The following is an 18,505-nucleotide window of genomic DNA, read 5'->3' on the forward strand; positions in this document are numbered from 1 at the left end:
CTGCTGCAGTAAGTTTCCTTGGCCGACCACTGCGTCTACGGTCCTCAGTGTTGCCCTTTTCTTTGTGCTTCTTCAAAAGAGCTTGGACATTAGCACCTGTTTGGTATAACTGTTTAATCATACACCTGACTATATGCCTACAAAATCCCTGACTTTGTGCAAGTGTACCTAGAAGAGTTGATGCTATTTTGAAGGTAAAGGGTGGTCACACCAAATATGGATTTGATTTAGATTTTTTTCTGTTCACTTACTTTGTATTTAGTTAATTGATAAATATAAACTATTAACATGTCTATTTTTGAAAGCATTCTTACTTTACAACATTTTTTCACATCTGCCTAAAACTTTTGCACAGTACTGTGTGTGTGTGTGTGTATATACACACACACACACACACACACACACACACACACACACACACACACACACACACACACACACACACACACATATATATATATATATATATATATATATATATATAAATGCTGAGAAAAAGTTTGTGAACCCCTTAGGAATTTTACATATTTCACATATTTCAAACGTAAAATATTATTAGATCTCCTAATAAATCCTAATAATAGATAGATAACCTATTTAAACAAATGATGCAAAAACATGATACTTTTTCAACATTTATTTATCCACAAATGATTCAACATTCAATATCCATGTATGAAAAAGTTTGTGAACCTTTAGATTCAGTAACTGGTGGCGCCCCCTTGAGCATCAATGACTTCAACTAAGTGTTTCCTGTAACTGTTGGTCAGTCTCTCACATCGGTTTTGAGGAATTTTGGCCCACTCCTCCTTACAGAACTGCTTCAACTTGGTGACATTTGAGGGCTTCCTTGCATGGACTGCTCGCTTTAGGTCCTGCCACAACATTTTGATGGGGTTTAGGTTCAGACTTTGACTAGGCCTTTCAAAAATGTGGAATTTCTTCTTCTGCAGCCATTCTTTTGTAGATCTGCTTGACTGTTTAGGATCATTGTCTGACCATTCTTGTTCAGTCTTTTTCTTTTAGTTGAGTCATGAACACTCACATTAGCCAAGGCGAGAGTGCTCCACAGATCCTTGGATGTTACTCTGGGGTTCTTTGTGACTTCCTTTATGATTTTCCAGTTTGTTCTTGGAGAGATTTTGGTAGGACGACCGCTCCTGAGTGGAGTGACTGTGGGTCTTGAATTTTTTCCATTTGTAGACTATCTGTTTCACAGTGGATTGGTGGAGCCCCAAATACTTAGAAATGGTTTTGTAACCCTTTCTAGACTGATGAGCATCAATAACTGTTTTTCTGAGGTCCTCAGAGATTTCTCTTGATCGTGGCATGACGTGTTTCCACAAACCTGTATGGTGAAGACCAAACTCACAAAGTATCTCATCTTTATGTAGGTTGGGGCCTCCGAAACTCACCCTTGAAGATCTATCTAATTATTTAAACACCTGATTCTAATTATCCCCTTAATTTGAGCTGATAAAACCAGGGGTTCACTTACTTTTCCACATACCTTGAATCTTAATTACTTATTGTTTGTCTAATTCATACATCATTTTGTTTCAAAAGACATGGAATTGGTAAATATAAACCCTATATTAATTTTGATTCAAGAAGGCTGTCATGGTAAAACTATGGAATTTCTCCTTATATATATATATATATATATAGATATATATATATATTTATATATATATATATATATATATCCTACCTCACATGTAAGGTCTCGTTTGAACCCGTGGACACACCCGCCACACCACATTCTTAAAGGTGTGAGGAGACCATTTTCAAACACCCCACAGATGTTTTAACAAAAAAAATAAAAATAAAGTAATAAAGTGTGAAGATGACATAAACCAACTGGGTAGTAAACAAAGTGTAATAATGTAATGTGTTTAAAAGTAAAATTATGGTTAACAAATTAATGTAAATTGGTTGTCATAGATTGATTAATTAGGTTAAACAACAAATTTGGGTTTAAGAGAATAAATGTTTAGTGTGGTTGAAACAAAAAAAAGATATTATATAGGAAAGGGTATATGAAGGCTTTAAGATCCTGGGGAACATATTGATGTCAGGAATGATCACCAGCAAATTCCTCACTATATATATATATATATATATATATATATATATATATATATATATATATATATATATATATAATACATATGTACACTCAACCTCGGTTAACTCGACACCCCACAGGGATGCCATTTAGTGTTCACATACCCAAGGTGTCGAGTTAACCACGGATGCACATAGCCATGGCATTAACATGCATACAAGTAACAGAACTCACATGCTTACAGTATTTGCAAGTGTATTTTTAGTTTAATGTCCTTATGAAAACGGTTTAAAAAACTGCAGTGAATGAATCAATTACACTATACAGTACTGTGCAAACTCGGTACAACTCCTATAGTTTGATTAACATAAGAATTAGTAAAATAACTACAGCTTATTTTTACCAAAACAATCCAACCACGAACTGCACAAACTGTTGACTATACTTTTTCGTATTGACTTGTACTGTCTAATTTGATGGTTTAAATATAAAACATTAACAAATGTACATTATACAGAATTAACTAGTGAACAAGAACAATATTAAACAACTTGCATTTTCACACAGAAGTCAAGCATTTGTTTCACATGCAAAAACACACATGCTTTGAAAGTTGTGCTGACGAGCTTGTTGTCCTGAATAAACTGAGCTTTAAAGCCAATTGTTTGCTTCTCATTCATTATAAACTGACACTGTAATCAGCTGCACTTGGTAGTTGCGAATGAATGAATGAACGATCCTTTTCGTCAGAGGTCAGTCTTGTGAAACAACAGTGTTGAGTTATCCACTAGTCTGCTTAATAGATTTTATCCCTTCAGTACCGGTAATACGTACAAAGTGTCAAGTTATAAGTAAAGCTATCTATCTATTTATCTATTAGTGCTGGGACGAACACAGGATATTCCTGTTTGGATATTCGCACACAATGTAAATATTTGTTTGTATATTCATTTGTAAAAAAAAAACAACATATTGTTGAGAATGCAGGCAGACACAGCACAGCAGCAGGGGCAGGGGGGTGTGGCCCCTGGGTGTGTGCCTTTATTCTACAGCAAGACACTACAATATGTAATACGTTAAAATAGAAAAATATCCCAGGAGTAAAGAATACGGTGTGTAGGCCTTACTTTACCCCAGTGAATTAACTACAACACAAAGGATGCCAAACAGCAGTTCAAGATAAACGTTGCTTTGTTTATTCCCAAAATATATAGTACAGAAAGTTGACCCTGCATTGAATGTAAAGTTTTTTTCATTCCTTTTTCATTTCAACCCGTTATACTGCGGAACAGGTTATAAAGCGGTACGGCCCCAACTACAGCGGTATGGGTCCCAGCTACAGCGCTATAAAGGGGGAGCACTGTATGTGTGTGTGTGTGTGTCTATATATATGTTCAGTTCTCAGTGTTTGCCAGGAGATCTCTTTGCACAACCTAAAAAGTAATTGACATGTTTGCATAGGGATGCACAGACTGTCATTTTGGCAAATTGTTTAATCAGCTTTCATTAACAGAATCAGTAAGTTTCAGTGTTCTCCATCTGAAATGACAATGCCAGTAAAATATCACCTGGAGATTTATCTTTAAAAATAAAACGAACAAAAATATTAAGCGATCTGTTTATGCATTTTGTCTGCTACAATAAAAATGTTCAATATTAATGCCCTCAGCAGTAGATGTTAGTTGGTAGATGGCTATTAAATTCTTTTGGAAGCCTCTCTGATCAGTCTCCTTCTTGCTCTGTCTGGAGGGATAGCCTGTCCCAGAGGGATAACAACTTTGTCCCAGAGTTCTTTTGAAAGCGCCTTGGTGCTCATGGTTGAGTCTTTGCTTTGAAATGCACTACCCAGCAGAGTGAACCTACAGGAACTGCTGAATTTGTCCTGAAATCATGTGAATCACTACAATTTAACACAGGTGGAGGCCACTTAACTTTTTGTGTGATTTTGAAGGCGATTGGTTACACCTGAGCTAATTTAGGATTACTATTACAAGGGGGGTGGACACTTAATCAACCAAGCTATTTCAGTTTTTATTTTTAATTAATTTTCTACAAATTTCTAGAATAATTTTTCACTTGGAAGTTGTGTGGTATGATGTGTAGATAAATGCATTTTAATTCCAGGCTATAAGGCAACAAAAGGTGAAAATTCTGAAAGGTGGTGTAGACTTTCTATAGGCACTGTAAAACACTGTTGCTGGGTTATCTTATTATGTCAGGTATTGGAGCTCAGACTCACTACAGTAAGTCTAGCTTCAATTAGACCATGTGACCTACAGCACAAGTTCCAAGGTTCAGCAGGTTATCCACAGCAGTATTTTTTTTAATAATTGCTTATCCTGAATTATCATTAAATTGACTAGGTGATGATAGATTATTAGTAATGAATTCCAATCATGCAGTGCTTTTTTGTTCTGTGATGTAGGACTGTTAATAGTCACTGTGCAGCTTGTTACCTTTCCCTCAGTGTGTGCTAATTAAGGCAAGTGCTATAGTAACTTGGGACCAATCCACCACTCAAAAGGAATGTGTGTGTTCTTGTATTTCGCATGAGCCCCACTAATGACGCAGCTGGCAACACGAATACTATATATAACCTTTGTGTGTCTTTGAGTCAGTCTAAATCCAAGCAGGAATGAAGTCAGCCAGAAATATCCTATTTTATTATTTCAGTCCACCAGACCAAAGCGCACAAACATTTTAGTGTTGTCCTGTTATGTCTTAATTTGCTACAGTAGTCAGAGGAACATAATGATTTACAACATAATGATGAGTCAATTGTAAACCCTGCTGTTCGGCAAGATAAATATATTAGTTTCAATTGCTGGCCAAATTATGTTATGTAAATATGCAAATGTATTTTTCAAATTCTGGAATCCTTTTCAGTGGCCCTTGATGGACAAAGCATTCATTAGTTTTGCTGAATGCGTTTGCGTTAGTCTTATATCCTCCATGTGTAATCTTACAACTATACATTAAAAACCGCTTGCATAAATCAGATCAAACTTTACATGGACATAGGTTACAAGTTATTATGTTATGTGCTGTGGTGGATATTGACTTACAGTACTCATACTGGCTGGGTATACGCAGGTTACTAACGCACCTTATTATTATTCTGTTTTATTGAAGATGTTTAACTTTTTTATTTTTCTAATCATTTTCCTTAGAGGGAAAGAAACTCTGGTTCCACTGTTTCTCGAGGGGTGTATCAGGTGTCAGATCGACGCTCCTCAGCAAGCACTGGGTGAGTTTAAGAGATTTCAGACCTTATCTTCACACAGCTTTCATCAGGAGGTTCCATGTGCCCGGATCATACGAGTATCTGTTACTATTACAGGTTTGTACAGCTTATGAATAGTACACAAGCTAAGCACTTGTTACTTTTAGCATATTCATTTTGTATGCAGAAAAAGATTAAGCTCTAGACAATTTCAGGACTAGGCATCAAGGACTATACTTCACACATAGTTTCCATAGCAATAAAGTAAAACATAAAATACACATTGAGGCCAGATTGTGTCCTAATTTAATATTGAAACAACGTAGGCAATTAGGTCTACACCATTAAAACATTAGATAGTCAGCATTATGGGTGGATCAGCAACAATGTTTAGGTACACACAGGACATTGTTCAGACTTCAGTGGGAATCAATAGAGCCAGCATAGTGAAAATGGGACAAGGGGGTCCTGTGGGTCTTAACAAATTGAACAGGGAGTTTATTATAGTGTTTCTCACTCAGAAATTGAGATCATCTGACAGCATGTTTCACATGGCAGTCAGCATATAGCTGGCTCCAGAGACAATTGATTTATTAACATAAAAACAAAAATGTTGTCTAACACTAACAGCTTTCATCAGAAATCACTTGTACTGGACAACAATAAATGGAAGTATAAGCCTGTGCTTGACAACTCGGGGTTGGACATTTGTTACCTTGCTTACTAAATGTCTTATTATGCCTGAATTTATAATAGTCCTCTCTTCAAATACAGACAAATTATTTTAATGAGCTAGCTGTATTACAAGAGCAGTGGTCCCCCGAATATTATCCATGTACTTGTTATGACAAACCACTGGGGGTGGGACTTTACTGGTCCCATTGGTACCTTGTTTAGTAAATATCTTTGTGTCCCTAAAACAGATAATCTTGCTGTCTACCAGCAACACCTTTTTCCACGCTGCTGTATATTAGTTAATTTACACACTAACCTATTCAAGCATTCCTGTTACTATCGCACTCAGGTGCCACCAGAGCAGGACATTTGTTGAATGTAAACCCTCTGCATGTTTACATGTCTGTCGGAGTGTGTACACTGTGTGTTGTTCATGTCTATTGAAGTGTGTACACTGTGTGTTGTTCATGTCTACTGAAGTGTGTACACTGTGTGTTGTTCATGTCTATTGAAGTTGTACACTGTGTGTTGTTCATGTCTATTGAAGTGTGTACACTGTGTGTTATCCATGTCTGTAGGAGTGTGTACACTGTGTGTTGTCCATGTCTGTCGAAGTGTGTACACTGTGTGTTTTTCATGTCTATTGAAGTGTGTACACTGTGTGTTGTTCATGTCTATTGAAGTGTGTACACTGTGTACTGTCCATGTCTGTCAGACTGTGTACACTGTGGGGGTTATTCATAAAAATAGACAGTATTTCCAGAATGTCCCGTCAATACACTCTGATGTTTTTTTGTCTGATTCTTAAAACCACCATCAGGATAAGTAAAGTGACGCCCATGTGGTACCGGCATGTTATAGGTCAAGGAAAATTATTGACAAGTTTCCAGCAACCAGTAAAATGTAGTATTCAAATTAAGTTGTCCAGTACTTATGACATAGCTGATGGTGAAGATTATTCTGTGGCAGTATAGATTGTGGAAATTATAAACAATTGGAGAGAAAGGCAAAGAAAGCCAAACTTCTCAGCTAATGAACTTAATATTCTGAGAGAAGAGGTGGCAAATGCACATTCATCATTTGGAGAAAAAATCATGTATAAAACAGAAAAAAAATGTGGGCACAGATAACAGCATATGTCAACGCTGTCTCATCTGTATAACAAAGCATCTTGGATTGTCAAAAGAGGTGGCAGGACAAAAGACGTGAAGTTAAAAAAAGCAGCACAGCTCCAAGCAATCAGAACTGGTGGTTTTTGACACCAGCAGAGGAGGTTGTACTTAGTACAATTTCATATATATATATATATATATATATATATATATATATATATATATATATATATATATATATATACACACACACACTGAGTGTACAAAACATTAGGAACACCTACTCTTTCCATGAAATAGACTGACAAGGTGAATCCAGGTGAAAGCTATGATCCTTTATTGATGTAACCTGTTAAATCCACTTCAATTAGTGTAGATGAAGGGGAGACAGTTTAAAGAAGGATTTTTAAGCCTTGACACAATTGAGACATGGATTGTGTATGTGTGCCATTCAGAGGGTAAATGGGCAAGACAAAAGATTTAAGTGCCTTTGAACGGGGTATGGTAGTAGGTGCCAGGCGTGCCGGTTTGAGTGCTTCAGGAACTGCAATGCTGCTGGGTTTTTCACGCTCAACAGTTTCCCGTGTTTATCAAGGATGGTCCACCACCCAAAGGACATCCAGCCAACGGCAGGCCAGTGGTCGAAAACGGCTCATTGATGAAAGGTGCCAAAGGAGGCTGACACGAATTGTGCAGAGCAACAGATGGGCTACAGTTAGTCAACTGACAGTCCAGTACAACATTAGTGCCGAAAGACCCATAAAAGAATGCACAACTCATCGTACCTTGACACGAATGGGGTATGGCAGCTGACGACCTAACAGAGTTCCACTTCTTTCAGCAAAGAAACTGCGGTTGAAGTGGGCTAAGGAATGAAAACACTGGACACTGGAGGATTGGAAAAACATTGCCTGGTCTGATGAATCCCAGTTCCTGCTGTTTCACACTGACGGGAGGACTAGGGTATGGAGAAAACTACATGTGTACATGCATCCATCATGCCACGTGTCAACATTGCAGGCTGGTGGTGGTGGTGTGATTGTGTGTGGTGTATTTTCATGGCACACTTTGGGCCCCTTGATAAAAGTGGAGCAACGTTTGAATGCCACAGGATATCGGAACATCATTGCCAATCAGGTGCATCCCTTCATGGCAGCAGTGTATCCATCTGCTAATGGATTTTTTCAGCTGGATAATGCCCCATGTCACAATGCTAGGATTGTCCAGGAATGGTTCCACGAACATGACAGTGAATTCAGCTTACTGCAGTGGCCTGCCCAGTCACCAGATCTCAATCCAATTGAGCATCTGTGAGATGAGATGGAACGAGCTATTTGGAGTAGAGATCCACTACCAGCCAACTTGACACAACTGTGGGAAGCTTTGGAGTCAACATGGGCCAGCATCCCTGTGGAACGCTTTCAACACCTTGTATTGTCCATGCCCTAATGAATTGAGGCTGTTCTGAGGGCAAAAGGGGGTGCAACTCAATATTAGGAAGGTGTTCCTAATGTTTTGGTGATACTGCAACAGGACCATCATAGCCTTGTGTACCTGTGTATCTGAAAACTGTCTTTGGTAAGAAAAAACATTAATTTTCATCAGAATATTGAAATACGTTTTCATATTAAGAGTACAGTAAGCAGGTAGATGCTGTTTTCTGCTTAGCAGGCACTTTTTTCACAGTTCAAAAGACCCCGCTTTCACTGAAAATGGAGTGAATGACTGGAAAAATCTAAAGAAAAAACTTCAGAAACATTCATAATCTGGCACCACAAACAGTGTTCTGAAAGGTGGCATTTGTTCAAACAGTGAAAGGAAGTATTCTGACTGTAGCGTTACATGCAGTTTTCAAATTCTCACAAAACGGAGGTGCGTTAAAACAGACAGTATGCTATGAAAATATTGTGCCATAAGTTCTGTAAAATCAGATTTGGATCAAGCTGTTTGTATAGATAACAGCAATTCAAATAAATGTAGAAATTGTGAAGAGGATTTCCAGGCAAGGGAGTGAGCGAAAAGGAGTCAGAGTTTTCGTCGGCTGCCTCCTGCAGTGTTATGGGGGGCTCAGATCAGCGGGAACAATTTACGTTAAACAAGCCAAGCATTGTCTCCTCCAATGACATTAAAATGCACCTAATGCATCTGCACTACAGTGTTGATTTTGATATCCCAGCTGCCCTAGCAGTCTGGCGGTTGCGCAATAGATAAATAAAAAATGTTTTTTGTGTTGGTCAGAACAATTTCTTTTGAGGTTTTCGACTATTTATTTTTTGGGGGGGGGTTAGCCTCCCCAAGCCTCTTATACACGCCACCTATGATAGGTAATACATCAGGTAAATACCTATCTGTCTGTTAACCTGCTTAAAGTAAATGAAAACATTATTTAACATACATGTTTAAATTATAACACTGCCATTTTATAAATTTTATTTTGATTCCAGCACTCCGCAAATGTGAGAAATATGCGCTCTAAAGCAAACCACTAAGGAAATAATAACGGGAGAAAATAAAACGCCTGACATAGCGGTGTTAGAAACTTCAGCCCATTGGAAAGGAAGTACTGGCTAAAATCAAATTGTACAAAACAATAATAATACAACTGTTTTGACATCAATATGTTCCTTTCAGCACCGTGTAGTGGTCAGATCAGGAGGCAAAGAACTGTCTAAACGAGGGAGGATAGGTAGAGCACACCCATACAGATCAGGGTCCACCTCTGTAACTTAGAACCCTCCAATGTTAAATGGTCAACAAAGAGGGTAATACATTTATAAAAAAAGTACACCAGTGTGCAATTAAAAATCATAAACAACACTTAAAGAACATAGCTGCAGCAGGGCAAAAATACGTAACTCTAAAGGTGCATTTATAAGCAGCATTACAATACTCAGCAATAAAACACAATTATTGAAAGAAACAGAAATGTTACATCATCCATAACCTCATTCGTTGAAACCATATAATCAGTTGTGTTTGTACTACCTAGAGGCACATTTTGCACAATGACATTTTTTTTAATGTAGAATAAGAATTACATTGAGAATCTTGCATTCAAACACCTTTCTCTTTATGTTGGATTTTAATATTGACATTTGATAAATAATTTATCTGGTTGTGTTAATCACTTGTGGTGATGGGCAAATCAGCCCACAGAGAAAGGCTCTGACTCCTCTAATGGAAACAGTTGTTTTTTGACGCTGTTAGCACATTCCACCACGCTCACACACTGCATGCATCTTGCTAATAACTAACCTTGGTTGAACCACAGTATTCTCTGAGTCAGGGTCTTGTGCATCATTTTAAATACAGCGTCTCTCTGTCTACGCTGGTTTATTGCAATAAATTGCACTGCTGCGATTTGGTATGCAGACCTAACTTCTAAAAAGGTGATTTATCTACATGATACAGTAATGTCACGCAGCATTATAGATACAATGTATTTATTTATTTATTGTGTTATATTCTATTTGAGTGTACTATGATGGCCTACAGAGACATTTGAGTAAAAGATGTATTTGCGTAAAAAGACAAATTTTGTCTAACAGTATTAGTTTGGACTGGACAACAATAAATAGAAACTTGTTAACAATTGTATTTTGTGTTTCTTGCTTTTAATGATTCTGGTTACATCTTTCGCTGCCTTGCAGGAAGTGTGTAACAGCATCTACAGTAGGTACATGAATATTCAATACACACTGTAACCCATTAATCAGTTGCTGAGAATGTAGTGCTCCTGTTGTGAACCCATAGTTGAGAGGGATGCTAAAAAAAATATTAAGCAGCTCATTGTAAAGCTAGGATTTTTATATTCTCGGTTGAATATGTACCTTTTATAAAACACAGATATTAATGTATATAAAATACACACGAAGTGGAAACTGAATACAAAGGATAATCCTTTTACAGGTGAGATTCAAAAAGTAGAAATCAACTAATTCCGTTCTGTTTCTGTAGATGCTAGTTGGCATGTCACTGGAATAGAACACTTCCTTTTCTATCATGCAGAGGTTCGAGGTTCTATTAACCCTTTCAGCTCTGCTGGCTGCACCTATTTACTCTCTATACTGCACATATGGATGTAGTCAAAAGTTTACGTAGCCCAATATAATTTATAATTGCTAGAAATTTCTCAAAAGCAAATAATTATGGGAAAAATCTTTTGCTGCAAAAGTTTTGCTTTTGTGGATGAGGAAAAAGTTACAAGAAAAAGATATCTACAATTATTTATTTCAGCAATATTTTTTACAAAACTCCAAAAATGCTAATTCAAAAGTTTTCATACCCTGACAAGGAAAGTGACATTAATAGTTCATAGTTTAGGCACCTTTAGCAATAATAACTTATTTTAAATGATTAAGATATTTGTCCATGAGCTTTTGGCATGATTCTTTAGTGATTTTTGACCATTCTTCAACTCGAAATTGTTCCAGTTCATTCAGACTCCAAGGACTTCTCTTGTGCACAGCCGCCTTCAACTCAAACCAACTATTTTACTAGGCCATTTCAGAACCTTGATTTTATTCTTTAACCATTCGAAAGTAGATTTTGATGTGTGCTTTGGATCGTTGTTCTGTTGGAGCATCCAGTTGTACTTTAAGTTTTGTAGCGAAGGGTTTCAGATGATTGGCCAATATCTTTTGGTATGCTGCGGAATCCATTTTACCATGTATTGGAGCTAAATTTCCTGTGTCATTAGAGTAAAAACAACCTCATAGAAGGATATTACCACCTCCATGCTTGACAGTAGGTATGCTGTTCTTTTCTTTGTATACCTCACCAGACTTTCTCCAAATTTACCGACCATCAGCGTGAACAAATAGCTCGATGTGTGTTCCATCACTCCACAAAACCTTTGATCAGAACTCCATCCTTCAAATACCATTTTGGAGACTTTAAGCGACTGTCCTTGTGACATTTTTCTAAGATTGGCTTTTTCCTTGACCTGCGACCACTGAGACCTTCACCATGCAGTACTCGACCCACTTGTAGACAGTTCACTTTGAATATCTTTGGCAGTCAATCTCGGATTGTTGGTAACCTTCCTCATAATTCTTCTACTTGTTCTTGGTGAAAGAAACTTCTTTCTTCAAGACTGAGGGAGTGTTGTGACAGTACCATGAGTCTTTTACTTATTTATAATAGAAACAGTTTGAAATTGGGATACTCAAATGCTTAGAAATCTTGTAATCCTTCAGCTTTATGACAATAAATCATTTTCTGCCTAAGGTCTTCAGATAGCTCTTTACTTTTTTCCATATTGACTTATTGGTAATGACAGTAATCATCCTATGCCTAACCCTTATACTCTCTAAGAATATTCACCAACAATCCAAAAATTTATAGAATTTTCTAGAATTAGGTTCTGCATTATCATATTGAAATTTCTTGCACATTGTAGAAAATACTATCATAGCATCAAATTGTATTAATACTTTTGAATTTGCGTTTTTGGAGTTTTGCTTAAAAAATTGCTGAAATAAATAATTGTAGACATCTACTTCTTGTAACTTTTTTTCCTCATCCACAAAAACAAAACTTTTGCTCAAAAGATTTTTTCTAAAATTCTTTGTTTTTCAAGAAATTTCTAGAAATTATACTTTACCATTGGGGTATGTAAACTTTTGACTACAACTGTATGTACAGTAGATAGGGACAGCAGAGTTTAAAGGTCACAGTGACACATGATTTAAAAGGAATGCCATAGTCTGTTCAATAGGGAAGTTAAGATTCTTCTAGCAAGCTCAGTCATGTAACGATAAAAATGATTGTAACTCATTATTGGAGCAATTGGACCCAGAATTGAACCTCAGAATGATGTCAGTAGTAAAGGAAGGGAAATGTTAGAAAAAAAATACATTAAAATGGATATTTGTGCTACAGTAATTACCTCCAAAGCATGAGCTTGTTGTAAATTATATAAAAAAATATTAAATAGAAGAAAGTCAAGCAGATAAATGTTTTGATTAGTTTGTGTTCTTGACTTAGTTTTGTACAGTTTGACCCGAGAATTATGATTGAGGGTTTTGAAGTTATGGACGCTGTGGTTTAGTGCTGATGGCTGTGCCCCTTGTTTCAGAGCCTCCAGCCGGGTGAAGACGGTGTCGCAGGGCTCAGGTGGGTACGACAGCGACAGCATCGAGATGCACCCCCTGGAGGAGTGCCCTGAGGCACAGTACTATCATGTACAGTGCCGCTCAGGGGAGGTGGGGTTCGAGAGAGCCGGCATGTCACGGAGCTGGGGCCTGAGGAAACAGGCCATCCAGAACTGGCATCGGCGGCCCTACCACAACAGCACTGAGGGGGAGGAGGGAGACGTGTCCGATGGGGGCTCCCGCACCACCGAATCCGAGGCTGAAGTCTGGGAGCAGGAGAGGAGGGCCTCTTCAGAGACACAGCCGTCCAATTCCAACAAGGCTGTTGGTGGATACAGGCTCGGCACAGGTGACCCCTTCCTGATTCATTTCAAAGATGCAGGGCTTTGTCAAAAGCTTTCTGGAAGTCTAAATAAACCGTGCTTGCAATTATCCATTGTTGATGTTGCATCCTCAAAAAAAAAAAAAAAATCAAGCAGGTTAGTTAGACAGTACCTGTCCATGGCTGTGATTACGTTGTAGTAGCATACTGGATAATGGAGATCAACAGACAAATCCCATGATGTTTTCACACAATGTGACCAGTGGGTTTGCTGTAATGTATAAACTGCAATGGATCTAAATACTGCCACCCTAACTTTAGTAATCCTGCTTAAATTATTGTCTATGGATAATGTTGACACCATATACAAATACTGACACCCAGACACCCCGTTTGGCGACCCTTAATCGCTGATCGTGTCCATCTGTCTGTCTGACAAGTCATCTACAATCTGTGATCAGTGAAAGAGCAGGTTGACAAACTAGGGTGAGGGTATCAAGACCCTGTGGAGCAAGAAAGGGTAGTATTTTGGACAGTAGTTTGAATTACTTCTAAATAGTTCACTGGATTCAGTTAACATCATTCCCCTGCTATTTAATCTACCTTAGCTGGTGTCCCACACTTATTCCAGGACATGGCATCTTTGCACCTCACTATAGTCTCTGCACAGTGAGGCAAGACAGGTTTTGTCACCTTAGTTTTAAACAAGACCACTAGATTACATTTTATTATTATTATTATTATTATTATTATTATTATTATTATTATTATTATTATTATTATTATTATTATTATTAGTAATTTACCAGGAAACACTGCTTTAACCCATTGTTTCATGGAGTAAACAAATATTAGCAGCAGCGGCTGGAGGAAGAGTACAAGTCTGTGGGGACAATGACTGAGCAGGTTATGTGATAAATTCCCTTTGCTTGATTTCCACACCTCATCCAGTGCTGAGCCATTGGCTGATATTTCAGACATGCTGTAGCAAAGTGGTTAGTAGTGCGCAGGTGTGTAGGTGATGCAGTGCTCTAAACAATGACAGAGATCAAAGTGCTTTAATTTTCCTTACAAGGTTTGGCACCGTTAAATATTAATACTCGCTTTACACAGCAATGTGTATCGCCAGTAATAAACCACAGGGTTCCTTCCTGAAATAATAATACAGTAACAATAACACTTAACACGGACACAGCCACGTCTCCAGACAGTTTGTGCTTTTGTGCAGGTGTGGTGAAAGACAGCAGTAGTGGTGCAGCAGTGTAATGTAGTCCGGGCTTAGTCCTGGCCTGTAGCGACAGCTCCCAGTATGTATTAGCTGTCTAACAAGAGCAAACAGTAACAGTTCGACAGACAAACAAACAAAACACTAAACACTCACGATCCGGTTTTACTTCCGTTTCCTTACGGGTTCTTTCAGTAACCATAATAAAGGACCAAATTGCATCGTCACATCCCCTGAAATACCCTTAGTCCTGCCCCCTGCAATAGCTAGTTCAGTCACATATCCTCCAATCCTTGACTGACACATCACGTACCGCATGATTCCTGACATTGTGACTCCACTTTTTATGATGTGCAATACCTACAGGTGTAGGCAAATAAGTTACCTGATACATTACTACTGGATGTTGCTCCCTGACTTGTATTTTAGTCACAGTGGGCTGACAGGGTTGTAAGCTCTGCAAGAGGTTTGATTTCTTCTCAAAAATAGTTAATCTTCTTCAGATAAAGTCAATCAAAAATGGTTTATTCAGTAATCAAAATGTAAACAGGAACAAAGCAAAAGAACACATACAGCATACGGTAGGCCTAGAAGGTGTAATGTCTGAGTTGGCATCAGTGTAGATTTTAGTTTCTAAGCTCAGAAATTACTTCATACAGCACAGATATACAGCTAGCTTACTTAATTTCCTTGACCAAATTTGGTCTTATTTCCCTAGCATGATGCGAAAAAAAGAACATTAAAAGTTAACATTTGCGTTTCTTCTCCAATCTCAACAGAAACCTAGATAACAAGAAGTTACATTTAAGAACAATGCTATGAGTTTTGCTCAATTCTCAAAGGCAGCATAGTGCTATACCCACGCATCACAAGGTCAAAAAACAAGTTTGGTGATCACAAACGGCTGATGTGTAACAGCTATGTACAGCTTAATTTTAAGACTTCATTAACCTTGCGTTGATTCGGAGATTACATTAAACACAGGAAAATCACAATGTTTACAGACAGTTTACATGATTTCTTTTACCATTTACATGTGAAGCATACATAACGGGTTGTATAATGGAAAGGAACAGAGGCTGATGAAACAATAAGAGCTTGTGCAATTTAATTGGAACAATGTACACTGCCCCACAAAAGGTGCATGCTTATCAAAAGAATGGTGTGTTTCAGTTGGTTTATTTATGGTTTGTACATAGGATGACAAGATGTAAGGTGGGTCTTAGCAAAGGACGGTTTACTTGGCGTCATGACCAGGTGCTGCGATGTTTGGCCTTAGCATTGGAAGACAAACACAGCATGACCAACAGGTTGCCACCAATGTCAACAATTTATCATTTGTGAAGAACAACATTCCTCTGTCCAGGGGAGCAACCTTCAAGATAAAGTATTAAAACCAAAACTTGTCTATCACAACTGGTAGCTGCTAGAGACTGGAAAATGTTGACAGATGTTGGACAACTGCTTATTTTCCCACCTGAGATTGCCACCACTAACCTTCAACCTGATACTGTCTTGTGCGCTGGATCAGCACGCCTTGTTCACCGGGTAGATTTAACAGTTCCACAGGAGGATGCTGTGGATAAGGCATTTGAAAGGAAGAAACTTCGGTATGCTCAACTAGTTGCTGAAGCGGAACAGCGAGGATGGAGAATCCAGGTTTACCCAGTGGAGGTGGGTTGTCCAGGATTTGTGGCACACTCCACAACACGGTTTCTCAGACACATCGGATTCATTGGTCAAGAGTTGCAATGCCTATTGAATCTGAAGCAGCATAGAGGAGCAGCAACTGGCTGTGGTTGAGATGAAAAGATTCTGGTTGGGGACCTCAAGCATCGTAGAAAGAAAGCAACACCGATGTAAAGGAAGGTAAGTAAGCTGTGCTTAGCTGAGTGGGGGATGAAGGGGGGTGATGCTGGGATGCCAGAATCACTGTCGAGCAGTATTAAGGTGTTGTGAGCTAGTCAACGAACCACCAAGGATGGAAGGGGCCCACTTGAAGACCCCAGAGAAGTACCCTACTCCGCTCAGTCCAGACAGTTGTCATGCTGATGCGCTAGGGAGGCCACACTGTGGTTGATCCCTGGAGCCAGCATTGCAGCTGTTGTGTGTGCTGATGCTCCAGGGAGGCAAAATAAGCTGATCCTTGGAGCCAGCATTACACATCAGCTGTCAACACCAGGCAGAAGGATCTTTACATCATCAGATTGAAGGAAACGCAGATGGATCACATTCGTTTACAGCGAAAGAAATGTCTTAGTTGGTGCTTATCTTAGTGAGAGCTGAGTCCAATACCAGCATGAAGTTTTAACACCTACTCTCATGTAATGGAAATCATTATTAAGCTTAGCATGATCTATTCTAAGATTTTCTGCACCATTTCAGTTTAGGCTGTGTGTTTGTGTGTGTATATTAGCAAGCTACTAAACACGTCACAGTCTGATGTGCTGTATGTGTGTGTGTGTGTGTGTGTGTGTGTGTGTGTGTGTGTGTGTGAGTTTGAGCAGTGTCACATTTCACTGGCCCTACTAGCTGCTTTAACTCAGGGTGAGAGCTGTGACTTGTGTTTTATGCTTACAAGACTAAGAGATTGACTTTCTGATTTTGTGATTTCTGTTTAATATTTGTGTACTTAATAAAATAATCCTATTGCTTTATCATTCCTTTTGTCTATTGTTTGTATGTGTGTTCATAGTAAATCCTCAATCTTGTAACTCAATTCAATATTTCAATTAAATATGTCAATTAAATATTTTTTATAAGAGAACTAATCAACCTAGATAAAATATCAATTAAAGAATTGTTCTTACAATGTAAAGAGATTTAACTATTAACATTAGATATAAACTTCCTGCCCATGACCGATTTAGAAAATGTAAGTTTTATTTATTTATGATGATAAGAAATGCAAAGGCAATAAAGACAAAAATAGGATTTAGTGGAAGAAATTATCACAGGAAAGCTAGACAATGTACTCAGGATATCACTGCTTTTCAGTCTTCTGCACTTACCCAACTGAGTCACGGTTATATAGTATAATAGAAATAAGCACTTGATGAATTATGCAATATGGAGCTAGCTGATTCAAATCTCACATTTGGTTGTGTTGCCAATCTTGGCTGGAGTCCCACAGTGACCCGGAAGGATCTCTGTGTTGACCTCTCTGCTGCTGCTGGTTTGGGTGTAAAATCACCTGCTCCACGGTGACCTCTACTGGTCAGGTTCCAGACAAGGCCAGACGGAACCAACCGAGCTGGGTCTTCCTTCCAGGATTATTTAGCTTTGCAACATCTGGTACTTAGATTTGTTGGATAAAAATAGACTACTTGTAAGACTGCAAGAACGGAGGCTGCCTGTTGATCTTTAGTCCTCCTGAGTCAGTATGTAGGAGGTGACATTCAAATTAGCAATTTAATTTTGCGGAGAAAATTGGATAAAAAACATGATTCTGCAAAATAAATTTAAAAAAGAAAAAAACATTATAAGTAAAACACGCCCATACAAATAGGTCCTGCAGAAGAGTGCAGCATAAGCACACGTGAAATTGCTTTCCACATCTAAACCATTCCAGGGACATACATTATTAATGAAATCACACCGATCCATGATGCCACCGTGAGTCAGAGGTGTTTCAGCTTTATTTATTGCTTCATTTCTGAGCAGATTAATTGTGCATTTCAGCCTCAGCAATCAATGTTTATTAAAAAAAAAAAAAAAGCATAGAGACTAAAATTCCCATTTGTATGCGTCTATTGTTGTTGCTAAGATTATTAGGCTTCCAAGCT

The 18,505-nt window shown here is 38.2% G+C and overlaps 1 protein-coding gene across 2 annotated transcripts in view; it reads left to right on the forward strand.

Moving 5' to 3' along the window:
* The window catches only part of LOC121331106 (F-box only protein 41-like), a 64,380-nt gene that overhangs the window by 32,990 nt on the left and 12,885 nt on the right, over positions 1–18,505 (forward strand). For both annotated transcript variants that reach the window (XM_041278298.1, XM_041278308.1), the window contains exons 4-5: positions 5,239–5,315; positions 13,158–13,522. In XM_041278298.1, coding sequence (XP_041134232.1) covers positions 5,239–5,315; positions 13,158–13,522 — 442 coding nt within the window. The remainder of the gene's footprint in view (positions 1–5,238; positions 5,316–13,157; positions 13,523–18,505) is intronic.

This window comes from Polyodon spathula, chromosome 2 (genome assembly GCF_017654505.1).
Source record: "Polyodon spathula isolate WHYD16114869_AA chromosome 2, ASM1765450v1, whole genome shotgun sequence".
NCBI lineage: Eukaryota > Metazoa > Chordata > Actinopteri > Acipenseriformes > Polyodontidae > Polyodon > Polyodon spathula.